This window comes from Aulonocara stuartgranti, assembly GCF_965226115.1.
Source record: "Aulonocara stuartgranti genome assembly, chromosome: 23".
NCBI lineage: Eukaryota > Metazoa > Chordata > Actinopteri > Cichliformes > Cichlidae > Aulonocara > Aulonocara stuartgranti.
In genome coordinates, this window is record NC_138958.1 from 46,320,493 (window position 1) to 46,347,408 (window position 26,916).

The following is a 26,916-nucleotide window of genomic DNA, read 5'->3' on the forward strand; positions in this document are numbered from 1 at the left end:
GCTAACTAAAAATAAAGACCAGATGATAGTTTATTAAACTTTTAATGAAATTTGCAGATTGTAGCAACAAACAGAAAGGCCCCCAAAATGTGTGCCGAGTTCTTCAGTGTGATTTCTCCACGATGAAAGCACACTCTGCTCCACATAGTTATGAAGATCTTGATTAACCACATTAGCTTCACATTAGTAACTTTGTCCTCGACAGCTCGGCCATCTTCAGAACCTGCCCAGGAATTGAACTGCACATGTGCACTGGCTCCAGACGTGGGGTTGTCCTGCATAGTCAGTGGTGTCAGTAGATCATTAAGTAAAATAATATGTTACTAGATTCCTTTGAAAGAGCAACCATGGACGACAAAGCTGGGCGGAGTCTGCTCTAAGACACCAAATGAGCAAATGTTTGCTGACCTGTATCAGTGATCACCTTTTTGTTGGCCTGGTCCCCCAGTCCTCCCACTCCCCCTGGTCCTCGGTGGATGCTGTCACTTCTGTCATAAAATATGCAACAACCACTGGAGATGGAGATGAAGCTTCAACTTGCAGAAAATAGTTTATTAAAATCAGTTTGAATAAACCCAAGGCTCAGAGCAAAAGAGACAAAAGCGCCCCCAAGTGGTCAGACAATAGACGAACAGAATAAACCCTATCAAAGACAAACACGCTGGAAGCATCTTTTCTAACACTCCAGTATTTATTAGCATTTATTATAAATTTATTGTGACTTTGAAGACGTTCAGTGTTTCCTTTGGTATAACGGAGGTCTGACTACAGTCCAGTAAACACACTGATTAGGATTATAGATTAAACTGCAGTAATACTTTCACAGTGTGCAGTGATGCACAGGTCCGAGTGGTTTTACACTGAAATTCTCAACAACAGGAAACTATAAGAATTTGTTACTCTAATAATAAACATAGAAGAAGAAAAACATTTTTCATTTAGAGTTGATGAATATAAATGAATTTGAACTTTACAAACCAATCAAAGACAAACTGATCCATGTGAGTTTATAACAATATTCAAAGGCTGCTGCTGGACACAGACAGGTAACATCATTTTGACTTGCTGTCACCTGGATCTGGAGTCATAAACACTGAAGCGCTGAACATTAATACAAGTCTGTTTCTGCCAACTAGTGATAAACCTGCAGACTAATGGCTCAGAAAGCTAAAACGGGCCAATCATTTCTGTGTTTAGTTCCCCTGAAATCAGATGTGATATCAGCAGCTCTGAGTTCATTCATCATTATTGTCCAGTGATGAGATTTCTGCTCCGTTTGGTGACAGTCAGCAGATTTTTCCTGAGTGTGGACGTGAACAGTCGTACCTGACAGCAGCAGGTAGCAAACAGAGATCGTCTTTCCAGCTGGAACTCTTCACTGAGCTGAGCTCATTCAAAATGTTCTGGATTCAAGACAGGAAACAGTCCACATGTGTGTCTTCACTCTGACTCTGGATCAGATCTCAGTGACAGACTGTGGACATTATGAAAGCCTAAATGTGACACCATCTTCCTCCTTCATCTGCAGATTAAAGCCAAACAAAGATTCTCATTAAAAGTCTGCAGGTCTGAGAGAGACTCAATCGTTGTGTCATGTCAAACACAGTAAGAGGAGCTGAAGCACAGATGTGAAGAGCAGATGTTCATCAGATTATGACCTCACTTTGTTTTGTCTTCATATACATTCAGTCTGTGTTTATAATGCAGACTTTCTGCTTTTATAATAACATATTTTGTATTTTCTATGATCACAGACTGACTGACTGTGGACTCTCAGGGACTCATTGTGAAGTTGTGGCCTCGGCCCTGAAGTCCATCCCCTCCCATCTGACAGAGCTGGACATTAGTAACAACAAGCTGCAGGATTCAGCAGTGAAGCTTCTGTGTGCTGGACTGGAGAGTCCAAACTGTCGACTGGAGACTCTGAGGTGAGTTCACTGACTGCAGCTGTTGTTGTTTTTCTATATTTCAGATCTTTGATGTTTGAAACTTTCTTTAGTTCCTAAATGTTCAGGATGTGTCTGAAGACAAATGTGAAGAAGTTTGAGTGCTTTCAGAAATGTTGTGTCTTTCCAAACGACTGAACAACAGTTTTTCCTCTTGGCTCCAAATAGAAGTGACAGACTTGAGCAGGGTTCATTTAAAGGCTGACAGAAGTGCAGTGGTGATGGGGAGATGTTTGTCAGGACAGCTTTTCAGCCTCCACAGGTTCATGTTGTGCTCCATCAGTCAGTGAAGATGAAGTCAGTACTGGTGAGGCTGTAGAGTGTGTGAGGGATGTGAATGAGGCTGTTGGAGATCTGATGATAGCAGATAAAAACAGGCTGCAGAGACTTTGAGCTTGTGTGGAAACAGAGAGAGAAAAGAAAGACATGAATGTCAAAGCTAATAAAGGTGAAGTTAGGAGCTGTGACGATGTTCATGTATCAGAAGCTGATCTGGCTGCTACAGAGACGACCCACACAGCTGCTGTGGTGAGGTTTGTGTTAAAGCAGAGGAACACAGGCCCACACATGACAGCAAAGCAGGTTTCAGGCTCTGTGAGAGGATTTCAAACAGAAGCTGGAGAAGAGAAAGGACTACAGAAAGAAGGCAGCTGAGACCAGTCCAAGTGTTTCCATGGAGCCCAGTCTAACATTCATTTATACACTAACGTACAGAAGTGAACGGGAAAATGAATCCATAGTTTCAAATGTAGAAATAGTTCTCAGTTCATTTACAGAGTTTAATACAGTTCATGAGGAAATGTTCAGTTCGATTCAATTCGATTGGAATCTGGGAAATTTTGCCTCAGACAGAAATATTATAATTCAGTACATTTACATATTTTTGTGTCTATAAAAAGGAAGCTGACACTCGCAAGACTTTATCAAATGTGTGAGCATCACAGCAGAGGCCTTTGTGTCAAAGTAGCTGAAGATAAAACACAGAAGAACATGAAGGTGATTTTCCTGTTCTGGGATTTTATAGAAATATTCTGCAGTAGATCAAAAACGAAAGAAAACCATGAATCAACACATGAACATTACCTGATGCTGCTGAAGTGAAGCAGAGCAAAGTTACAGTGTTTTTGTTAAAGACACAACTGAGCGTTTTGCAATTTGCATAATTTTAAAAAGTTTAAATTTGTTCAGTATTGAACAGCAGAAATTAGGTTTTCTTTTCGAAAGCAAGTAAAAGGAAAAAAACAGCGGCCGACAGCGCTGTAAACAACGGTAGACTTGTGCGTAACAAGCAAGCGAATAATGCAGAAAACAGATTTTAAACAGGAAACTGTTCTTGAAGTACAGAGAGAGAGAGAGAGAGAGAGAGAGAGAGCTGTGCATGAAGTGTGATTTTATCCTGGTGGAAGCAAAACAGCAAAAGTCAGAGTGAGTTCATGACGATGTTTATGTGAAGCGTAGTTTGGATCTTCTTTTGCTGCTGGTTCAGTCAATATTGTTTGTAGAGAGATAAAACTAACAGCTTCAGAATCAGCGTAAAAAGGACGTAAACACAAAGCGTGGACCCGCCGAAACATCAGAATCGGCGAGCTGTCGGCTTTCAGCCCCGACCGTGTCCGTGCCATCGGGTGAGAAAGGCGACATCTCACTGATTCTGATGTGTCGGCGGGTCCGAGCTTTGTGTTTACGTCTCTGTGCAGAATCCGTGTTCCTGCTCTCATTTACTGTTTCAGCTGTTTGGTGGTTGTTAAAGTTTTGTGAGGTTTAACCTGAGATTCTGACATTTCGGGCAAAATAAATTAATATTAAAAAATTGATTCAGGATTTTAATTAATCAATATCACGTTATCCAAGCCAGAATCGATTTTAATCGATGAATCGATTATTAAAACCCACTCCTAATTCAAAGCACTGAAGCATCGACTTGTTCCATTATCCAACAATGAAAACAAGAAACACAGACAGCTGGCCTTCAAAGTAAAAGCTGCTCCTTTTGAAACATGTTGGTGGTAAAATGTAAGAAGAGCTGAAGCACATAAATGATCTACGTGCCAAAATATTGAACACAGTTGATATATTTGTGTGAGTGTTGTGATTCAGGTGTAGATGTAATAATGTACATATAGCAGAGTTTCCTCTTCTAGATCAGCTGATCAGAGTCGGGCCAATCAGCTCTGAGCATGCTCAGTCTGAGTTATGGAGCCACATACTATGATTCACCATGGCAACGGCATGAGCAGAGGCTCCGTGTGAATCCAGAGGAGCAGGAACATGAATGATGACAGTAGATGTTTGTGTGAAAGTGCTGGAAGCAAATGAGTGTGTGATGTTCTTTCAGTGTTGCACTTTGTAGACGCTCCCTGAGCACTGGTCTCACAGCCAGCTGCACATAGAGACCAGTGTTGTTAGTCCAGGTCAGAAGATGACTTGTTGGAATGAAAATGAGCTTGTAGTTTGTCTGCTTTAATAATGTGACTGGAAAAAGGTGTTGGACTTCAAATATGTCCATTTCTGTCACACTTCACCTTTAAAAGTGAAGCCATGTGGTTCCTGGAAGGAAAAACACGACTTTTTCAAGTCTTTGTCCTGTTTTTATGAGAAATGTACGACTTTAATGTGAAACATTCAGAGTTTTTTCTCTTGTTGTGTTTGTTTGAAGCTGCTTCCTGTTGGCTTCAGCTGTTTGGAGTTTCCATTTTCTAAACTTCTACATTCTGAACCTTCTTCAGCTCTGAACAGATGATGAAACACTGAATGATTTCAAGCACTTTGTCTAATAAACTTACATCTTTCATTCTTTATACAGATTGAAGAGCTGTGGTTTGTCAGATATTGGCCTTGATTATCTGGCAGCAGCACTGAAGTCCAACCCCTCGTATCCCACAGAGGTGGACCTGAGTGGAACCTACAGCAACCTGAAGGGTTCAGGAGTGAAGCATCTGTGTGATTTTCGGGAGAATCCACGATGTCGATTTGAAACTCTGAGGTCAGTCAGCATGTTTTAGTTGTGCTGAGATGAATATGATGTGAAAGTTGTGCTGACACTAAACTGCAGACATCAGGCTGATATTATACTGATCCACACTGAGGATCTTCATGGTAAAGTCTGTTTTCTTCTTCTCTGGTTTAGTCCATTGACTGCAGCAGAACAGTGTTCACATTTCAAACAGTGATACTCAACGTATGGCCCGCGGCCCACACGCGGCCTGCCCACCTTTCCTGATTCAGAGAGAGGGGACCCTGATTAACTGTGTAGCTTCTTCCTCACAGTTCTAAGTATCAGACACAACAATGAATAATCCACAGCTGACTGTCTTTAGCAGGTCAAAGGTCACGGCACACAGCACTCTGTGAAACAGTTTGGAGCAGGAATTCTTGCACATTTACAAACTGACACTGCTGCACGGCATGCTGGGTAATGCTAGCTGCTCAGGTATGGGCGTGCTAATGGCTGTGAGGCTCTGTGGCTGCAGAACACCGAAGAAGAGAAAAGAGAGGTGGAGGATGAAGAAAAGAGGCGGAGATGAAGCAGAAGTTTTGCTCCAGAGAGGAGCTGTGTCTGTGTGGGCAGGGCTCAGGCTGCTCCGCCCACACAGTGACAGTGAAGCAGGTGAAGAGTAATAAATGAAGACAGCAGACAGTATTTGATAAGCTGATGTACAAACATGTAGGTCGTGTCCAAATTCATGGGCTGCATCCTCCTGAGGCCGCATTTGTAGACCGATTACGTCACAGCGACACGTCGAAGGCTGTCCAAATTCGTAGACTCCTCCGAATGCAGCCAACAAATGCGTCCTCCTTTTCCCCGAATTTGAAGGATGGGTCGAGTGTGTCCTTCGTGGCCTACCATATCCCAGAATTCATAGCGCGGCCCAGCCAAACTCCAGTTTCCAACAATGGCGGCCGCTACTAAGTTTTAAAATTACTCATACTAATCTTTCTCGGTCACAAAATAAACTTTTAACATATTTTCAGGCGAGAAAGTAGCTGTGTAAACATCAAATATCTGCTCGGTTTATCAAGATACCGCATATTTGCAAAAGTGCTTTGACGTTTTCGGAGACGTCTGCTACCCACCAGCTCGATAGCTCGCCGGGAGCTCGAGGGTCACTGAAGCCGCCGAGAACGGCACAACTCCCGGCACATCATTTTCACATCACTGCGGACTTTCGCTACTCAGGTTAAACGTGATATATAAGTCACTTAGACAACCTCAAAATGTTATTGTTTGGCTTTTTTCAGTGTTTTGTTTGTTCGTGAGTAAATCGGTTTGGCTGAGATTAAAGTTATTAGATTAGATTAGATAAAATAAAACTTTATTAATCCCCCAGGTGGGTTCCTCCTTGGTCTTTACAGAGCTGACTAAACGTCAAACAGAAAACTGATTAAACAGAAGTATGAGACGGTCGAGAATTTACGCCAGTGTCCTGTTATATTTTAGATAGCAAGGAGCAGACGGCTGAGTTTATTAAACTCCACCGAGACAGCGGTGACGCTAATCAGAAGGCTAGACCGTCCAATTTCCCCAGCCGTTTATTTCCAGCCTACCCGACCTTCTGAGGACCCAGCCCACGTAGACCGCAAAGGCCGGGTCCTCAGGAGGATGCAGCCCATGAATTTGGACACGACCGTAGAATGATGGTGGCAGCTACAGAAACAGGTCCATACAGACTGAAGCGTGTCTCAGTCTGAATGTACACTGCTGTTATAAGAGCTGTGGAAACTCAGGTCAAAAGGACGTAACCACACTGCTGACAGTTCCAGGACAGTCACAGAGTTACAGCATCATTTGTGACCATAAAGACAGAAAGCTCATCCAAATCCTGGGATTAAAAGTCTGTCCTGGTGGTGTCCAGTCAAACACGTCTCTGTGAAAGCTTCAATCCAACAGGCTCCAAAGTCCTTCTGCTCATTTCCTCGCCGGGTTCTTGATGCTCCTGTACCATCTCTCTGTCATCCTCCTCGCTCCCTCTTTGCACTCACAGCCTTTGTGCATCATTAACACTCACATGTGGAAAACCAAAGTTTTACTGGGCAGAAGATGATCATCAGTGACTCTGTCTTTAAAACACTCTTGTTAGAAATGTACGACTTTAATGTGAAACATTCAGAGTTTTTTCTCTTGTTGTGTTTGTTTGAAGCTGCTTCCTGTTGGCTTCAGCTGTTTGGAGTTTCCATTTTCTAAACTTCTACATTCTGAACCTTCTTCAGCTCTGAACAGATGATGAAACACTGAATGATTTCAAGCTCTTTGTCTAATAAACTTACATCTTTCATTCTCTATACAGATTGAAGCGCTGTGATTTGTCAGAGATCAGCTGTGATTATCTGGAAGCAGTGCTGAAGCTCAACCCTTCGTATCCCAGAGTGGTGGACCTGAGCTCCAACAAGCTTCAGGATTCAGGAGTGAAGCAGCTGTGTGTTCTTCTGGAGAATCCACAACATCAAATTGAAACTCTGAGGTCAGTCTCCACGTTTTAGTTGTGCTGACACTGTCGATCTGTGGAACTAAAACCTTTATACAGGAAGTCTGGTTCAGCTCTTTGTAGACCTTCTTCATCCTGATGCTCTGAGTCTTACTCAGTAGATGATGCAGAGTTGTGAAGCCGATGTGGGTGAGGACACTCGCCCAGCTCTAACTACTTTGACGTCCAGGCGGCTTCCCTGCTTGTCCTGATACAAACAAACCTGAGTAACCTTGCAGGTCAGATCTCATCAGTCACACCTGTTATGGCAGCTCTCCTCTAGATTGTAGTTCTTGTTAACCTGGGATGGTTTTAGAAGCCTGGACCACAGACTGCAAGGGAAGATATTACTGGGAAAGGCCAAAGCAACCTATTAGACCCATTAAACACTAACATAGATGAATACTCAGATTTAAACCTTTATTGTTTCACAAAGGGTTAAAAAGGGAACGTCCACAGTTTAGACTGCAGCAGATTTTATTAAAGCAGTTTGACAGGAGCAAAGCAAAAACACAAAGAATAAGTGTTTCACATATTAATACATATAACATAATAATAAAAGAAAAGCAAAATAATGATACAAAAGAATGAAAAAGTTGTCCAGAGCAGCAGGATGTCTGAGGTCTGCAGAAACACAAAAACACAGCAGCTAAAAATAGTTGTTGAAAGAAAACGAGGTGGGAGCTGCTGATTCCTGAGCTTTGATACTGGATTAGCTTCAGTAGTTATTCCCATCACTGCTGTAGGAGCTACATTTAGTCACAGCTGATTGTCTTTGACCAATCAGAAGACTACTGTTGTAAAAACAAGCAGACAAAGAACCAATGAGAGTGAAGAACAGGATAAAGAGCTCGTGTGATGGAGGCAAAGCAATAATCAGCAGACTGTAGCAGTTTCTATCTGGATGAAAGTAGAAGGAGCTCAGCGGAGCTCAGTCCCATATCTTTGGTTAGAAACAACATCAGTGATTTCCTGCTGCTCGAGATGATTCCAGCAGCTCTCATTACAGCAGCTGATGAGAGAAACAGCTGATGGCTCACAGCTCGTGCACTGTTGGATCTCCAGATGTTCACGTGGCTGAAGTCTGTGAAGAAACTGTGGTCCACGTAGTTCACACGGCCTCAGATTGGACCGAGCTCCCTGGATCACTGCAGCATCCTCAGCTGGTACATGGACGTCTCTGCTCCTCAGTCTTGGAGCCCCTGCAGGTCCGTCCACACCACCGGGATCTTCTCACTCACCTTTCCTTTGTCCTCGTCCTTCATCGGCCGTGCTGTGTCTTTGTTCCTGCGGTGTTGTTCCCACGATGCAGCGCTGATGTTCCCTCCTTGAATGCACAACAAGTACGGTGCTGGTCTTTCTCGGGTGGAGCAGAGACAGATTGAAATCTTTCAGACTTTAGTGCCGACTTCCCTGACAGAGGCTGGACTCCATGGTCTGCACAGGAGGCTTCTACACTGTGTGGAGGTGACTCCTGGACTCGAAGACAGGCTGCAGGTACATGTGTGATGAAGAGGAGCTACAGCAGTGTGATGGAGCTGCAGGTGTGAAGGAAGTCCTGCTGTCCTGTCCCACCCTCATCTTTGCTTCCTCTGTCTTCTCTGGACTTGTCCTCCTGTTTCAGAAACAGCACTGCTTCATGCCGAGGGTGGACGGGAGCGTTGGCTCTGATTCTTTTACCGTCCACCACAAGGAGACACTGATGCTGACCTCCTGATTCATCTGCATGTGTTCTGCTTCACACTGCTCACCTCCACCAAAGACTTCACAAACATCTTCTTTCTTTGAGTCCAGTTTGTCCCACAAACACTTCCAAATCTCCTCCTCTGAGATTCTGCAGCTTCTTGCAGTGTGACTCAGCTGACTTCTGACAGACCACAGACTGGCACAGCATCCACATGTGTCTCCTTTCAAACAGGCTCTTGATGTTTCCTCCCACATCATTCTGGCCTCTCAGTCTCCTTTGTTCTCCAGCTCTGTAGCTCCAGCTGGTGAAGCTTCAGTTTTCCATGTTGGTAACAGTAAACTACAGCCTCTGCTGTCAGCTGGGTAACTAAACAGAGCTGCAGCACGTCTCTGCGGTGGTGCTACATCCAGCCTGCAGACGGCCGTCTACATGTTGTAGTGGTTTACAGTCACCAGGGGGCGCTGTCCCAGCCATGCAGGCAGTGGGCTGCTCTGCTTGTGCTGTTGTTGGTGAAGCTGAAGTGAAAGTGATAGGTTTGTAGTTTGAACCTATCCACTGGAACGTTAAGGACAATCTGCTACGCAGCAAAAAGCAAGACACAAGGCACCAAAGTTCTCTGGTTTACTCATGCATGAGGGAGACCTGGCTGGAGCCAAGCGTCGTTCCACCACTTGACCACCATCAGACTCTCAGCCAGGCTCCCCATAGCACTCCTTTTATTGTGGTTACATGAATATGCATAGGGTCATTAACATATAGCATCTCACATAGGTATACATGTGAACAAAGATAAACAAAAATAAAAGAAAACAATGTTGTTTTTGTGCATAACAAAAAGCTCACAATCGTGCAGTCAAAATGTAAACAGACGCTGAGCATAATAACAAGCAGCTGCTCTGTTCCCAGGTTCTACTGCGTGACTGACAGCCTGGAGTTTGAAACCCTCTTTGTAACCGTGTCTCTTACAGGTGCCATTTATGGTCCTTATACACACTCAATACAGTAATATTACGTTGAAGCAGAGTACGTATCACTCCGCGAGGCTCCTCGTAGCTGTAATGCTCCAACAATCCATCAAGCGGTGCGGCCTCGTAGCTGAGCAAAGTCGTACCAAAACATCTTTTGAAAGGTTTCTGAGCGCCGTGTAGCACATAAAATCGGTTCGAGGTCAGTAAGCACAACCAGAATTCATCCATAAGGCGCACTGTCGATTTATGAGAAAATTACAGGATTTTAAGTGCAGAAAATATAGTTTATGGTTTTCCTTTGATCTTAGCAAATATCTACGCCTCTAATTGGGACGACCACAGATTTTTCACTAATGTCTTTGCGCGGCTCCCCAATATGTCATCACACAATATCATCTTTGAGGGAGACCTAAACTGCTCATTATCTGCTATGGACCACAGTTCACACAAAAGTACACTTAGTCCAAAGTCAGCATGCGTCATTCAGAGCTTTCTTGATAATTATGGGCTGGCTGATGTATGGAGATTTCATAATCCTGCTTCACATCAATACTCTTTTTTTCTAATGTCCATAAAACATATATTTGTATAGAAAAACGTCTCCCTTTAGTTACAGAATGTGATTATAAGACTCTGGTGATTTCTCCTCTTGTTTTTTCAATGTGTATTCCTGATGCCTGCTCCAACTATCAGCCATGGAGATTCAACTCAGTGTTGTTAGCAGATGAAGAGTTTGTCAGTTACAAAAGGTCTCAAAGAGATTTTTTTTCTATCAATCAGACCCCAGAGATGTCATCATCAGTCATTTGGGAATCTCTAAAAGCATCTGAGAGGCCAAATAATTTCATTTTGTGCCAAACAAAGTGCAACACTGAAAGAACATCATCCATAAATATTGAGTAATAACTGGACTCTCATACAGCGAGACTCAAATGCCTTTAAACATCAGCTTATCCTGCTGATCCAAGTCCAACACTGAGTTTGTAAAAACATGTTTGTCAATCATTTTGTTTGGTTTCTGAGGAAAAAGATTCAATAAGTTGCTGCTAATACACAACATTTCATCATATTTCCTCATAACCCTCTTTTGTCTGACCATTTGATCCCATTTGAATTTGCAATAAAGGATCCACAGAGTTTGGTGACAATAATGACAGTAGATGTTTGTGTGAAAGTGCTGGAAGCAAATGAGTGTGTGATGTTCTTTCAGTGTTGCACTTTGTAGACGCTCCCTGAGCACTGGTCTCACAGCCAGCTGCACATAGAGACCAGTGTTGTTAGTCCAGGTCAGAAGATGACTTGTTGGAATGAAAATGAGCTTGTAGTTTGTCTGCTTTAATAATGTGACTGGAAAAAGGTGTTGGACTTCAAATATGTCCATTTCTGTCACACTTCACCTTTAAAAGTGAAGCCATGTGGTTCCTGGAAGGAAAAACACGACTTTTTCAAGTCTTTGTCCTGTTTTTATGAGAAATGTACGACTTTAATGTGAAACATTCAGAGTTTTTTCTCTTGTTGTGTTTGTTTGAAGCTGCTTCCTGTTGGCTTCAGCTGTTTGGAGTTTCCATTTTCTAAACTTCTACATTCTGAACCTTCTTCAGCTCTGAACAGATGATGAAACACTGAATGATTTCAAGCACTTTGTCTAATAAACTTACATCTTTCATTCTTTATACAGATTGGACAGCTGTGGTTTGTCAGAGATCAGCTGTGATTATCTGGCAGCAGCACTGAAGTCCAACCCCTCCCATCTGAGACAGCTGGACCTGGGTAATGACTCCTGGTCTTTGACTAAGAACAACAACAACCTGCAGGATCCAGGAGTGAAGCATCTGTGTGGTTTCCTGGAGAGTCCAGGATGTAAACTTGAAACTCTGAGGTCAGTCAGCATGTTTTAGTTGTGCTGAGATGAATATGATGTGAAAGTTGTGCTGACACTAAACTGCAGACATCAGGCTGATATTATACTGATCCACACTGAGGATCTTCATGGTAAAGTCTGTTTTCTTCTTCTCTGGTTTAGTCCATTGACTGCAGCAGAACAATGTTCACATTTCAAACAGTGATACTCAACGTATGGCCCGCGGCCCACACGCGGCCTGCCCACCTTTCCTGATTCAGAGAGAGGGGACCCTGATTAACTGTGTAGCTTCTTCCTCACAGTTCTAAGTATCAGACACAACAATGAATAATCCACAGCTGACTGTCTTTAGCAGGTCAAAGGTCACGGCACACAGCAGACAGTCAGAAATATTCTAACTCTGATCATTTATCAGTTGTGACACTGTGAGACTTGATCAGAGGTGTGATCATCACAGCAGAGGCCTTTGTGTCAAAGTCACTGAGGATCAAACAGAAACACATGAAGCAGATTTTCCTCTTCTGGCTTTTTATAGCAGATAACCTTCAAAATATTCTGCAGTCGATCAAAAACTGAAGCAAACCATGAAGCAACATGTGAACATGAGCTGATGCTGCTGAAGTGAAGCAAAGTTACAGAGGTTTGATTACAGACACAGCTGAGAGTTTGTAATCTGTCATCATTTTAAAAAGTTTCCATGGAACAGCAGAAATGAGGCTTTACTGTCAGAGGCCGACAGCACTGAACACAACAGCAGACTGGTGGCTAATAAACAGTGAATGATGCAGAAACAGATGTTTGAAGCTGTTCTTGGAGTACACTGAGAGAGAGAGAGCTGTGCAGGCAGGAACAGCCAAAGTCAGAGAGAATTCATGAGCATATTGATCAAACGTGAAGCAGAGTTTGGATCTTCTTTTGCTGCTGCTTCACTCAGTTTTGGTTGGAGACAGATGAAACCTGCAGCTTCAGGATCTGTGAGCTGTCCACTTTCAGCCCCGACGGCGTGTCCGTGTACGTGCCGTCGAGTGAACGATTGTCAGGGGTTTAGACATTTGTTCAAAACACAAGTAAGAGAAATGAGACAACTGCAGACCAACTCAGAGAGTAATTAGAAAACGTGCGCACGGGTGAATGTCTCTCTGAGAAGACACCACCCCGAGCACAGGCTCGCTGCTTTATTTATAAGGCAAAAATGGGTTACATAGTACTTCCTCTTTTTAACAGTCAGGGAAGAGGTTAAACATGAAATCAGCTTATCTGATCTTTCACACACTGGGATTAAAAATACAGTAGTATATCATGCTTTATCTGACATCACAGACATTATAGGAAAGAATGCATCATTATATCATGCTGTCAAAACATCTCAAACATTTCAGACACTTAAGTAAGGAATGCATTATGTTCTCTTTAACAATAAACTTGGTTAGCTGATTCTTCAACAATAGGCTTGGTTATGTGAAAACATATGAACACACTAAATATAAGGCACACTTGGTTAGAATATAAGGCCTACTTGATTATATTGTATTATAGAGATTTAGCTATAGTGTATAATGTAGAAAATCTCTTAACATTTCCCTCCTGTTGTTAATATATTTCACATGTTTAATATCAATGCATAGTCACTTGTTAAATCACATTTTCAACTTGCATATCATTCAGTGAAGTATCTAAACATCAGCTCTGTTAGGATTAAGATTATCATAGACATTCTCTTCTCTGGTCTCTCTAGTTAGCATATCATACTGGCGAAAGGGATCCTCCATATCTCTCTGGATCAAAACAAAATTTCCTAAAGTACGATTAAACATACTCATCACCATGCGTCTCAGACAAGGGATAATACAAGCAGCAAAAATGCAAAATAGGAACATCACAGTACATAGGGCCAACAGGCCTTTAATCAGCAAAGATTTCCAGGAGCCGCTCAGCAACCAGTCCCACCAGCCAGGCTCATCGGTTACGTAGTCCTGTTGCTGAGCGTCTCTTAGTTGTCTCAGAACATTCAAAGCATTTGTCATGTTTAATGAGTGTATGTTGTCAGGTATGTAAGTACAACATGTCTTGTTGAACAGTACACAAAGACCTCCTTTCTCTGCAAGAATAAGGTCCAAAGCTACTCGGTGTTGCATGACAGTGATGCGGATTGCATCAATTTCTTCATTCTGTGATTTGTCAATGCGGGTGGAAGCGTTCAAAAACAGTCCAAAGCGATAGTCTAAAGTCTCAATTCGTAGTGCGTGTTTTCCTACTCCGGTCCAGGGAAACAGAGAGTGCATTACCTTGTCGGCGGTACTCCAGAGTTTGAATTCCTCTGGCATGTCTGTTCCAAGGATTGAATCATGAGGCTTGATTTCTATATGACGCCTAACTCTGGTCTTGTTGTACACGGATATCTTAAAAGTGTGATCTGAAATGAAGATAGGTGCACAGCATCCTGACCAGTTGGGTGGCAACATAAAGTACGCACGCTGTCCGCACAGCCATGCCATACCTTGTACCCAATAGGTGCCATTTACCTGTTGATTTAGGTTGACTGTCCCATACCCTACTCCTCCATAGGTTGTGTTGCAGTTGTCGGTATGGCCCAGAGGGTGGCGTCCTTGCACTGACGCTTGGTAGAAGCACAGAGGATGCCATGTCTCTGTATGGGTCATAAAAACAGGGAAAGGGACAGAAGCATTTCTGTTTTTTACTGTCATATCTACCCAGAATTTGTCGTCACAGATTCCATCCTTCTTCAGGCCTTTTGCACCTGGGAGTGAAGCTTTCATGCCGATTGTAAAGTATTGTCTTCCAATGCTGGCGAAACTTGCTGCACATTCACTTTGCAAGTGACTGTCCATTTTGCGACCATATATGGTGGGGTAGACTGAAGTTGAAGGCATGTGAGAACAGACATAACATTCTTTTTCATCTATGGTGTTGTGTAGGTATCGGTACCAGGCATTGTTCATCCAAGGGTGAATGTGATCTTGGGTCATCTCAGTTAGATGGGAGTTGTCATGGGTCCACCTCTTGAGACGGGGAATAGTTGGTGTTATTCTGCGGGCTCCTCCAGGTATCAGCCAGAGGAGCATCACCCCTAAGATGACACCGGCCACCAGACAGATCAGGCGGCACATGAACCGTTTCCGTTGAAAGTGACAAGCACTTAAGCATAGCAGCTTTGGGGCTGGGGCTGGTGGCTCTTCTTCTTCTAGATTCATCATGCTGGCTCTCTGCATTCTAGGCGTCCCCGGTGTTGTCATTGGTTCCTCTCTTTGGTGGGATGGGTCACTCTTTATTATGTGTTTGTTCTTCAGGGCGACCAGGCACACCTGAGCTCCAAGTGAGGAGACCACTGGCGAGAAGGTAAAGGGCGGGGTATACCCAATCAGCCCTTTCCTTCACCAGGGGATCACTTGAGAGTCGGGGGAACCGGCGTCTTATTGTGGTGCAAACACTTTCTTCACGTGACTTTGATGGATCCACGACGGTCTTTCAGCGATTTTACAAGCTGTTGGTGTAGTAAGCAGCACCTGATGGGGACCCTCCCACCTCGGAGCACTCCAGTTTTTCCGCTGGAGGACTTTAATCAGAATCCAATCACCGGGGTTCAACCTGCAAGAGACTGGAGATAGATCACTCGGCAGTTGATTGTTTAAAATCACTTCTTTATTTTCAAACAGTTTTGTCATCCATTCTGCCATTGTTGTTTCTGCAATAGATTTATTAATTGGCTCGCTCGTTATGGGAAGAGGGAAGTGTCTGCCATGTACAACTTCAAATGGCGTTAGACCACCTGCTCCTTGAGTTATTCTCATCCATAACTTAACTAAGCTTAGACATTCAGGCCATGGTTTTTTTGTTTCTTCCATACATTTTCTCAGTCTTTGTTTAATTGTGCCGTTAGTTCTCTCGACTAATCCTGCACTTTGTGGATGATAAGAACAATGATGTTTTATGCTGAAGCCTAGAGCTTCAGAAACTTTACTTATCACTTCATTTACAAAATGTGTGCCATTGTCTGATCTTATCAGAGACGGAATGCCATATGTTGGAATGAAATGGTTGCACAAACATTTTGCTACTGAGATTGCATCTGCTTTTTTCACTGGGTATATTTCTGGCCACTTGGAAAATACATCTATTATCACAAGTGCATACTTGGAGGATTGAGATTCATTTAGTTCTATAAAATCCATGTGGATAGTATGGAATGGGTGTGGCGGTTTAGGGAACCGGCCTCGCTTTGGTCGTAAATTACCTTGAGCATTGTGTTTTTGGCAAATCATGCATGTTCTAATAAACTCTTTTGCTGAACTTTCAAAATTTTTTGTATAGAACTGTTTATTGAGTATAGAAACCATTCCACCCGTTGACACATGCGTTCTGCCATGTGTCACTAATGCAGCAGTTTTATGCAAATTTTTTGGAAGGACTGGTTTGCCATTACACATCATGAGATTGTCTTTTAATTCTGCTCCATCTTTCAACCAAGATTTTTGTTCACTCAGCGATGCTGTTTTCTGTGCATCTGCTAGTATTTCTAATGGTATTAAATCTATGGTTTCTGTTGTTAAAACATCAATATGTTTTTCTGCAGCTGCTTTGGCTGCTTTGTCAGCAAAGTTATTTCCTCCTGTTATTTCTGTGTCATCCTTTTGATGAGCTGCACATTTGCATAGTGCTAATTCTTTTGGCAACGTTATTACTTCTAACAGCTTTTTTAGAAGGTTTGCATGTTGAACTGGGTTGCCTGAGGACGTTGTCATTCCTCTGTTATGCCATATTTTTGCAAAATGATGAACTGCTGAATAGACATATTGGCTGTCTGTGTGTATATTGACACTTTGACCTTTGTACAGTGTACATGCTCTGATGACTGCGGTCAACTCTGCGCTTTGAGCAGAGTTTGAGGAACTGAGAGCTTTTGCCTCTATCACTGTATCAACAGTTGTGACCGCGTAACCCACACAATTTCTACCGTAAATATCTTTTGACGCTGAGCCGTCCACAAAAACATTACTGAAACTGCTCTGGGGGGAACTGTGTATATCATTGCGAGGCTTTGTGTCTTCCTCTAATTTTTTAATACAACAATGTTGTTCTCCATCCAGAGGGGTCGGCAAAAGTGTGCTTGGGTTTAGCTGGCCACACTTCTCTATTGTGATATGTGATTGCGAAAGTAAAATCCCCACATAAGAAAGTTGTCTGGCATGTGTGAGGAAAGAGAGATTTGCTTGGAGCAAAATAGAGGTCACAGCATGTGGGACTTTAATGATCAACTTATGTCCCAAAACAATGTCTGCACATTTTTTAACTGCCTCTGCTGCTGCTGCGCACGCCTGAACACAGGTAGGTAATCCAGCAGCTACAGAGTCAAGTTTGCATGAGTAGAAAGCTAATGGGCGTTGTTTTTCTCCAAAAGCTTGAGTTAACACTGCTTTCATGTACCCTCCCGCACCATCAACATGGAGAACAAACTGTCTTTCATAGTCAGGTAAAGCTAAGACGGTACATGTCTGCAATGCCATTTTTAAATCAACAAAAGCTTTTTCTGCTTCTGGGGTCCATTGTATTTTGTCTTTTAATGCTAGGTCTTTACCATAAATGAGGTCCTGTAGTGGCTGGGCCAGCAGTGCATACTCTGGGATCCAGCATCTACAGAAATTGCACAGACCTAGATAACTCATCATTTGTTGTTTAGTAATTGGCTTTGGAGCATTTTGTACAGCTACTTTTCTGCTGTCTAACAGCTGTCTGCCTTGTCCTGTTAGTTTGTGGCCAAGGTATGTCACTTCCTGGCTCCACAACTGCAATTTATGCTGTGATACCTTATGGCCTTGCTCTGCGAGATGTTGCAAAACTGTCAGTGTGTTTGTTTTGCACTCATCCTGTGTATGGCCTGTAATCAATATATCATCTACATACAGCAAGAATCGCCCTGGAGCAGGAAGGGAGCAAGATGACATTGATTTTCTCAAAGCCTCAGCATATAGAGTGGGGCTATTCTGGAATCCTTGAGGCAACCTTGTATAAGTATACTTTTGATTGTTAAAGGTGAATCCGAATAGCTTCTGTGAGTCAGGGTGTAGAGGCACAGAGAAGAAAGCATTGGACAAGTCTATTACAGAGAACCACTGTTCTTTCGGTGTTACCTGATTTAAAATTGTGTGTGGATTTGCAACCACTGGAGGTATTTGCTCTGTTACCTCGTTTATTGCTCTTAGATCATGAACTAGGCGATATTTTCCTGTATTAGCCTTTTTTACTGGAAAAATTGGTGTATTACACGTGGCTCCATTAGTTTTCACGAGAATACCTGCTTTTTGCATATCTGCTATGACTGGTCCAATTCCTTCTCTCGCCTCTGCACTCAAAGGATATTGTGGTTTCACAGGCCTATATGTGGTTGTAGTTTTCACCACTACTGGATCTGCTTCTTTTATTAGGCCTACATCTGTGGGTCCTTGAGACCATAATGTTTGTGGTAGCTTTTCTAGTTCAGGATGTGTTTCAACTGTTAACACTTGTCATTCCTCTTGCTCTGTTGTGGTTAAATGTGTAGCTGGTGTGGCTGTCACCGGCCAACACAGCGTGAGTCTCATGCACCCTGTTCTACGGCCTTTTTGCCAGCCCTCACACTCTGTTTTGTCATATCTGTCCATTTCTACATTTCTCAGCACTGTGCCTAACTCAGACCAAGGTGTTTGGTCGTTGCATGCAACAGATACATGAGGGTTCAACATTTTATTTATGCGTCGCACTGCATCTGTCTGTAACACTGAGCATACCGCATTGCCACTCTGTGTTACATACAGGTGCTGTAGGACTAGTTTTTGTGGTCCTAGTCTGTGCACTTGCTGATCATAAATTTTGTCTGGGCCTGGGACATGTTTATACCACAGGGTGTTGTGGTATGCTGCTGGGTCCTGCCTCTGTGAGTGTTCAGGTAAGTACACATTAGCCTTGGCTTCTAGAGGTTCAAGTTTTGGTAAATCTAAGGTCCAGTAATAATTTGGCTCACCTGAACCTTCACAAACAAAAATGTCTTCAGTTTGGCTCTGACTTTCAGAGAGTAAGAGTCTGGCTTGCATGCCACTTTCTTCAGGGATAACTCCTATTTTTAATTTTGTTAAAGCATCTCTTCCTAACAAATTTAGTGGACAAGATGGGTCATAGATGCACTGATTTTTGCAGCCACGACCACTTTCTCTATGTGACATAAAGAGGGGAACGGTTAGCTGTTGCAATGTCACATGTCCTGAAGCTGATTTCACAATTAAAGTGTCTTTTGAGAAAGTTACATTTGGGACTTCTACTGTTAAGACAGATCTACACGCTCCTGTGTCACAAAGAAATTTTACTGGGACACCATTCACGTGTACTATAACTGTTGGCTTTGCTTCTGATCCTAGCAGTAGTTGTTCAATATTGTAAACTTCCCCTTCACTTGTTTCACTTCCTTCCTCTCGTGCTAGTCATTCATCACGGCGTCTGCGCCTGTCATCATCACTTTCTTGTTCCTGGCTTACACTTCTACAGTCTCGAGCAAAGTGCCCGTATTTACCACAGTTATAACATTGTATATCTCTTTTGTCTCTTCTTTGTCCTACTTTCTGCTTTCCCTTACGTGGCTTAAAACCTGCTGTGTGTTTTTGTTGTCCTGAGAAAGCTATGAAGCCTGTCTCTGGGTCAATCATGAAAACTCCTTCTGTTTTTTCTTTCTGTTTATGCACTTTAACTGCATGCTCAGCATATTGCAGGGCGTCAGGCAGAGTGCCTGTGTTTTGTGTCACCCAGTGTTTGTCTACGTGTGTTTTTATTTTGGGCATTAGGCCATTCAGGAAGGCATTTTTTAATTGTTGTTGAAAAGCAGACTGTGGATTTGGATCGTAATCCAGTCCTGAATTTTGCCCGAAAACAGGACGTAAGCGATCCAGATAGTCTGATGCTGTCTCTCCTTCCTTTTGTTTGCACTCTCCTATTTTTCCATAATCTGGCCTTGGGGCTAAATTGATTTCTATTCTGCCGAACAAGTCATTTATTTCTTGAACTAACTGAGGAGTGTCTGGTCCTAAAACATCACCGTTTTGGTCGTTTCCTGTGTAGGCTCCTCTGACTCTAGGAAAACGTAAACCTAATAAATCTTGAAGAACTTGGAGCATCTCATGACCATTCAAACCCCAACCTCTACGAATCAACTCTACTGCATGTCGCCACTGTTGAAAACCTTCATTAAGGGGTGGGACATCTTTTAGCACATTCTCTCTGTCCTTATGGGACCAGGGTCTGAATGCGTATATCAGAGGTTCTCCATCTATTGGTATGATTCCTTGGGCGTCTACAGGCCCACTGGGTTGCCCATACCTAGGATTTGATAAGGCAACCATTGGAAACTGACCTACAGTTCCTTCTTTTTTGTAGTGATTATGTTTAGTCATAAGATTAAGCTGATGTTTTGCCTCAGCATAGGGATCTGGAGCAAAAGGGTTGTGAGGAGAGATTACAGGAAGCGGTGACGCAGGAGTTGGTGCAGCTGCTGCTGCTGCTGCTGTGTGTGTGGGCTGAGAGGAGGGTGCATAAGGAGGGGGGTTTTTTTCCTCTCCTGCAGCTCTCTGTTTATCTTTATTTTCTTGTTTTTGGGCACGTTTAGCACTGCGTTTATCATTTTCTGCTTCCCATGCTTTGAAAAGTCGCCATTCTGCTACACGTTTTGCTTTTTTCTTTTGACTTTTTTCCTCGAATAGTTCTTTTTGCAAAGCAGCTTTTAAAGCAGTTATTGACTCTTGATTGCATTTGCCTTGCCAGGCTGGACAATAAATTTTATGTGGATTTCTCCACCTATTTGCACTGACTTTTCCTGCATTTTGACAGTTTCTTTCAAGCTTTTCTTCATCTGCTGTTAATTTTACTTTAGTTTTAGAATTACCCATTTTGAACTAATTACGTCAGAACTGTGACACCTTCTTTGGCATGCAAAAGTGAGAATGGGTTTTCAATAACAGCCTTCTACTCACTTGCTATTCGAGTGAGCGGTTATTGATTTTACGTGATGACGCACAACCCTTTTTCCACTTTAACCAATACGTGAGTGTACACAGGAAAACAGTTTGAGAAGTGGTTCGACCGCTTATTGGGTCGTAAAAACAACTCACTCCTCTATTTCAACACAAACAAAGCGCGTTTTTATAATTTTTATTGAGATTTTCCATAGGCCTATTTCATGTAACCTTCAACCTGTTCCGTTGCAGCCACTCCTAGAGTGACCGGAACTCGTTCCGTTACAGCTGCTACCCAGAGCAACCGGAACTTTTAATAGCGATTTCTAGATTATCGCTCTTGCCTGTTGTCTCCTTAAGTCCCTCTCTGGACTATGAGATCTGTCGGCGCTCACCAGGCTTACACTATTTTAAAGGAAAATCTCAATATCAACGTATTTTAACGCTTGATGGAATGCAGTGTTTCATATTCACCTTACTGTGGCGCTGCGTTTTTGGATCCGGTGCTCATCTGGTCCTGGCGCCGTGGGGCCTGTATAAGACGCTGACCGGAGGTCGAATTCCACGCTCCCGGTTTTTCTTTTGCTGTGCACAGACTCTTTTCCAGCGCAGGCGTCACGACGTCAGGATCCGATGAAGACCGCTGTGGAAAACTAGACGTTAAAAATAACAGTCAGTTCTCCGGCTCGAAGGACCAATTAAATGTCAGGGGTTTAGACATTTGTTCAAAACACAAGTAAGAGAAATGAGACAACTGCAGACCAACTCAGAGAGTAATTAGAAAACGTGCGCACGGGTGAATGTCTCTCTGAGAAGACACCACCCCGAGCACAGGCTCGCTGCTTTATTTATAAGGCAAAAATGGGTTACATAGTACTTCCTCTTTTTAACAGTCAGGGAAGAGGTTAAACATGAAATCAGCTTATCTGATCTTTCACACACTGGGATTAAAAATACAGTAGTATATCATGCTTTATCTGACATCACAGACATTATAGGAAAGAATGCATCATTATATCATGCTGTCAAAACATCTCAAACATTTCAGACACTTAAGTAAGGAATGCATTATGTTCTCTTTAACAATAAACTTGGTTAGCTGATTCTTCAACAATAGGCTTGGTTATGTGAAAACATATGAACACACTAAATATAAGGCACACTTGGTTAGAATATAAGGCCTACTTGATTATATTGTATTATAGAGATTTAGCTATAGTGTATAATGTAGAAAATCTCTTAACAACGATCCACGCTCTGTGTTTCCATCTTTGTGTGTTTAGCTGCTCTCATTTACTGTTTTATCTGTTTGCTGCTTGTTGAAATAGTTTGTGAGCTTTAACCTGAGATTCTGGCAAAATACATTTATATTAAACATCGATTCAGGATTGAATGAATCAACATCGTTTTATTCAAATTAAAACCATTTAAATGGGAACATGAATTTTTTACAGCCGCCTCTAATGCTGGGTAATGTCAGCTGGTCCATGTGCAGCTGGCTGTGAGGCTCAGGGAGCGTCTACAAAGTGCAACACTGAAAGAACATCATCCATAAATATTGAGTAAGAACTGGACTCTCATACAGCGAGACTCAAATGCCTTTAAACATCAGCTTATCCTGCTGATCCAAGTCCAACACTGAGTTTGTAAAAACATGTTTGTCAATCATTTTGTTTGGTTTCTGAGGAAAATGATTCAATAAGTTGCTGCTAATACACAACATTTCATCATATTTCCTCATAACCCTCTTTTGTCTGACCATTTGATCCCATTTGAATTTGCAATAAAGGATCCACAGAGTTTGGTGACAATAATGACAGTAGATGTTTGTGTGAAAGTGCTGGAAGCAAATGAGTGTGTGATGTTCTTTCAGTGTTGCACTTTGTAGACGCTCCCTGAGCACTGGTCTCACAGCCAGCTGCACATAGAGACCAGTGTTGTTAGTCCAGGTCAGAAGATGACTTGTTGGAATGAAAATGAGCTTGTAGTTTGTCTGCTTTAATAATGTGACTGGAAAAAGGTGTTGGACTTCAAATATGTCCATTTCTGTCACACTTCACCTTTAAAAGTGAAGCCATGTGGTTCCTGGAAGGAAAAACACGACTTTTTCAAGTCTTTGTCCTGTTTTTATGAGAAATGTACGACTTTAATGTGAAACATTCAGAGTTTTTTCTCTTGTTGTGTTTGTTTGAAGCTGCTTCCTGTTGGCTTCAGCTGTTTGGAGTTTCCATTTTCTAAACTTCTACATTCTGAACCTTCTTCAGCTCTGAACAGATGATGAAACACTGAATGATTTCAAGCACTTTGTCTAATAAACTTACATCTTTCATTCTTTATACAGATTGAAGAGCTGTGGTTTGTCAGATATTGGCCTTGATTATCTAGCAGCAGCACTGAAGTCCAACCCCTCGTATCCCACAGAGGTGGACCTGAGTGGAACCTACAGCAACCTGAAGGATCCAGGAGTGAAGCATCTGTGTGATTTTCGGGAGAATCCACGATGTCGATTTGAAACTCTGAGGTCAGTCAGCATGTTTTAGTTGTGCTGAGATGAATATGATGTGAAAGTTGTGCTGACACTAAACTGCAGACATCAGGCTGATATTATACTGATCCACACTGAGGATCTTCATGGTAAAGTCTGTTTTCTTCTTCTCTGGTTTAGTCCATTGACTGCAGCAGAACAATGTTCACATTTCAAACAGTGATACTCAACGTATGGCCCGCGGCCCACACGCGGCCTGCCCACCTTTCCTGATTCAGAGAGAGGGGACCCTGATTAACTGTGTAGCTTCTTCCTCAGTTCTAAGTATCAGACACAACAATGAATAATCCACAGCTGACTGTCTTTAGCAGGTCAAAGGTCACGGCACACAGCACTCTGTGAAACAGTTTGGAGCAGGAATTCTTGCACATTTACAAACTGACACTGCTGCACGGCATGCTGGGTAATGCTAGCTGCTCAGGTATGGGCGTGCTAATGGCTGTGAGGCTCTGTGGCTGCAGAACACCGAAGAAGAGAAAAGAGAGGTGGAGGATGAAGAAAAGAGGCGGAGATGAAGCAGAAGTTTTGCTCCAGAGAGGAGCTGTGTCTGTGTGGGCAGGGCTCAGACAGCTCCGCCCACACAGTGACAGTGAAGCAGGTGAAGAGTAATAAATGAAGACAGCAGACAGTATTTGATAAGCTGATGTACAAACATGTAGGTCGTGTCCAAATTCATTGGCTGCATCCTCCTGAGGCCGCATTTGTAGACCGATTACGTCACAGCGACACGTCGAAGGCTGTCCAAATTCGTAGACTCCTCCGAATGCAGCCAACAAATGCGTCCTCCTTTTCCCCGAATTTGAAGGATGGGTCGAGTGTGTCCTTCGTGGCCTACCATATCCCAGAATTCATAGCGCGGCCCAGCCAAACTCCAGTTTCCAACAATGGCGGCCGCTACTAAGTTTTAAAATTACTCATACTAATCTTTCTCGGTCACAAAATAAGCTTTTAACATATTTTCAGGCGAGAAAGTAGTTGTGTAAACATCAAATATCTGCTCGGTTTATCAAGATACCGCATATTTGCAAAAGTGCTTTGACGTTTTCGGAGACGTCTGCTACCCACCAGCTCGATAGCTCGCCGGGAGCTCGAGGGTCACTGAAGCCGCCGAGAACGGCACAACTCCCGGCACATCATTTTCAGATCACCGCGGACTTTCGCTACTCAGGTTAAACGTGATATATAAGTCACTTAGACAACCTCAAAATGTTATTGTTTGGCTTTTTTCAGTGTTTTGTTTGTTCGTGAGTAAATCGGTTTGGCTGAGATTAAAGTTATTAGATTAGATTAGATAAAATAAAACTTTATTAATCCCCCAGGTGGGTTCCTCCTTGGTCTTTACAGAGCTGACTGACAGTCGAGAATTTACGCCAGTGTCCTGTTATATTTTAGATAGCAAGGAGCAGACGGCTGAGTTTATTAAACTCCACCGAGACAGCGGTGACGCTAATCAGAAGGCTAGACCGTCCAATTTCCCCAGCCGTTTATTTCCAGCCTACCCGACCTTCTGAGGACCCAGCCCACGTAGACCGCAAAGGCCGGGTCCTCGGGAGGATGCAGCCCATGAATTTGGACACGACCGTAGAATGATGGTGGCAGCTACAGAAACAGGTCCATACAGACTGAAGCGTGTCTCAGTCTGAATGTACACTGCTGTTATAAGAGCTGTGGAAACTCAGGTCAAAAGGACGTAACCACACTGCTGACAGTTCCAGGACATTCACAGAGTTACAGCATCATTTGTGACCATAAAGACAGAAAGCTCATCCAAATCCTGGGATTAAAAGTCTGTCCTGGTGGTGTCCAGTCAAACACGTCTCTGTGAAAGCTTCAATCCAACAGGCTCCAAAGTCCTTCTGCTCATTTCCTCGCCGGGTTCTTGATGCTCCTGTACCATCTCTCTGTCATCCTCCTCGCTCCCTCTTTGCACTCACAGTCTTTGTGCATCATTAACACTCACATGTGGAAACCCAAAGTTTTACTGGGCAGAAGATGATCATCAGTGACTCTGTCTTTAAAACACTCTTGTTAGAAATGTACGACTTTAATGTGAAACATTCAGAGTTTTTTCTCTTGTTGTGTTTGTTTGAAGCTGCTTCCTGTTGGCTTCAGCTGTTTGGAGTTTCCATTTTCTAAACTTCTACATTCTGAACCTTCTTCAGCTCTGAACAGATGATGAAACACTGAATGATTTCAAGCTCTTTGTCTAATAAACTTACATCTTTCATTCTCTATACAGATTGAAGCGCTGTGATTTGTCAGAGATCAGCTGTGATTATCTGGAAGCAGTGCTGAAGCTCAACCCTTCGTATCCCAGAGAGGTGGACCTGAGAGACCACAAGCTGCAGGATTCAGGAGTGAAGCAGCTGTGTGTTCTTCTGGAGAATCCACAACATCAAATTGAAACTCTGAGGTCAGTCTCCACGTTTTAGTTGTGCTGACATTGTCGATCTGTGGAACTAAAACCTTTATACAGGAAGTCTGGTTCAGCTCTTTGTAGACCTTCTAATCTCTGATGCTCTGAGTCTTACTCAGTAGATGATGCAGAGTTGTGAAGCCGATGTGGGTGAGGACACTCGCCCAGCTCTAACTACTTTGACGTCCAGGCGGCTTCCCTGCTTGTCCTGATACAAACAAACCTGAGTAACCTTGCAGGTCAGATCTCATCAGTCACACCTGTTATGGCAGCTCTCCTCTAGATTGTAGTTCTTGTTAACCTGGGATGGTTTTAGAAGCCTGGACCACAGACTGCAAGGGAAGATATTACTGGGAAAGGCCAAAGCAACCTATTAGACCCATTAAACACTAACATAGATGAATACTCAGATTTAAACCTTTATTGTTTCACAAAGGGTTAAAAAGGGAACGTCCACAGTTTAGACTGCAGCAGATTTTATTAAAGCAGTTTGACAGGAGCAAAGCAAAAACACAAAGAATAAGTGTTTCACATATTAATACATATAACATAATAATAAAAGAAAAGCAAAATAATGATACAAAAGAATGAAAAAGTTGTCCAGAGCAGCAGGATGTCTGAGGTCTGCAGAAACACAAAAACACAGCAGCTAAAAATAGTTGTTGAAAGAAAACGAGGTGGGAGCTGCTGATTCCTGAGCTTTGATACTGGATTAGCTTCAGTAGTTATTCCCATCACTGCTGTAGGAGCTACATTTAGTCACAGCTGATTGTCTCCTTTGACCAATCAGAAGACTACTGTTGTAAAAACAAGCAGACAAAGAACCAATGAGAGTGAAGAACAGGATAAAGAGCTCGTGTGATGGAGGCAAAGCAATAATCAGCAGACTGTAGCAGTTTCTATCTGGATGAAAGTAGAAGGAGCTCAGCGGAGCTCAGTCCCATATCTTTGTTTAGAAACAACATCAGTGATTTCCTGCTGCTCGAGATGATTCCAGCAGCTCTCATTCCAGCAGCTGATGAGAGAAACAGCTGATGGCTC

The 26,916-nt window shown here is 42.8% G+C and overlaps 2 protein-coding genes across 2 annotated transcripts in view; both read left to right on the forward strand.

Moving 5' to 3' along the window:
• LOC309701482 (uncharacterized protein) overlaps positions 1-26,916 on the forward strand; it is a 2,150,955-nt gene that overhangs the window by 1,729,341 nt on the left and 394,698 nt on the right. The gene's annotated exons all lie outside the window — the stretch shown is intronic.
• The window catches only part of LOC309700301 (NACHT, LRR and PYD domains-containing protein 12-like), a gene marked incomplete at its 5' end in the record, with an annotated part of 51,957 nt that overhangs the window by 2,393 nt on the left and 22,648 nt on the right, over positions 1-26,916 (forward strand). Inside the window, 4 exons of the mRNA XM_082523798.1 lie at positions 1,755-1,928; positions 11,742-11,773; positions 23,279-23,435; positions 25,699-25,872. Coding sequence (XP_082379924.1) covers positions 1,755-1,928; positions 11,742-11,773; positions 23,279-23,435; positions 25,699-25,872 — 537 coding nt within the window. The remainder of the gene's footprint in view (positions 1-1,754; positions 1,929-11,741; positions 11,774-23,278; positions 23,436-25,698; positions 25,873-26,916) is intronic.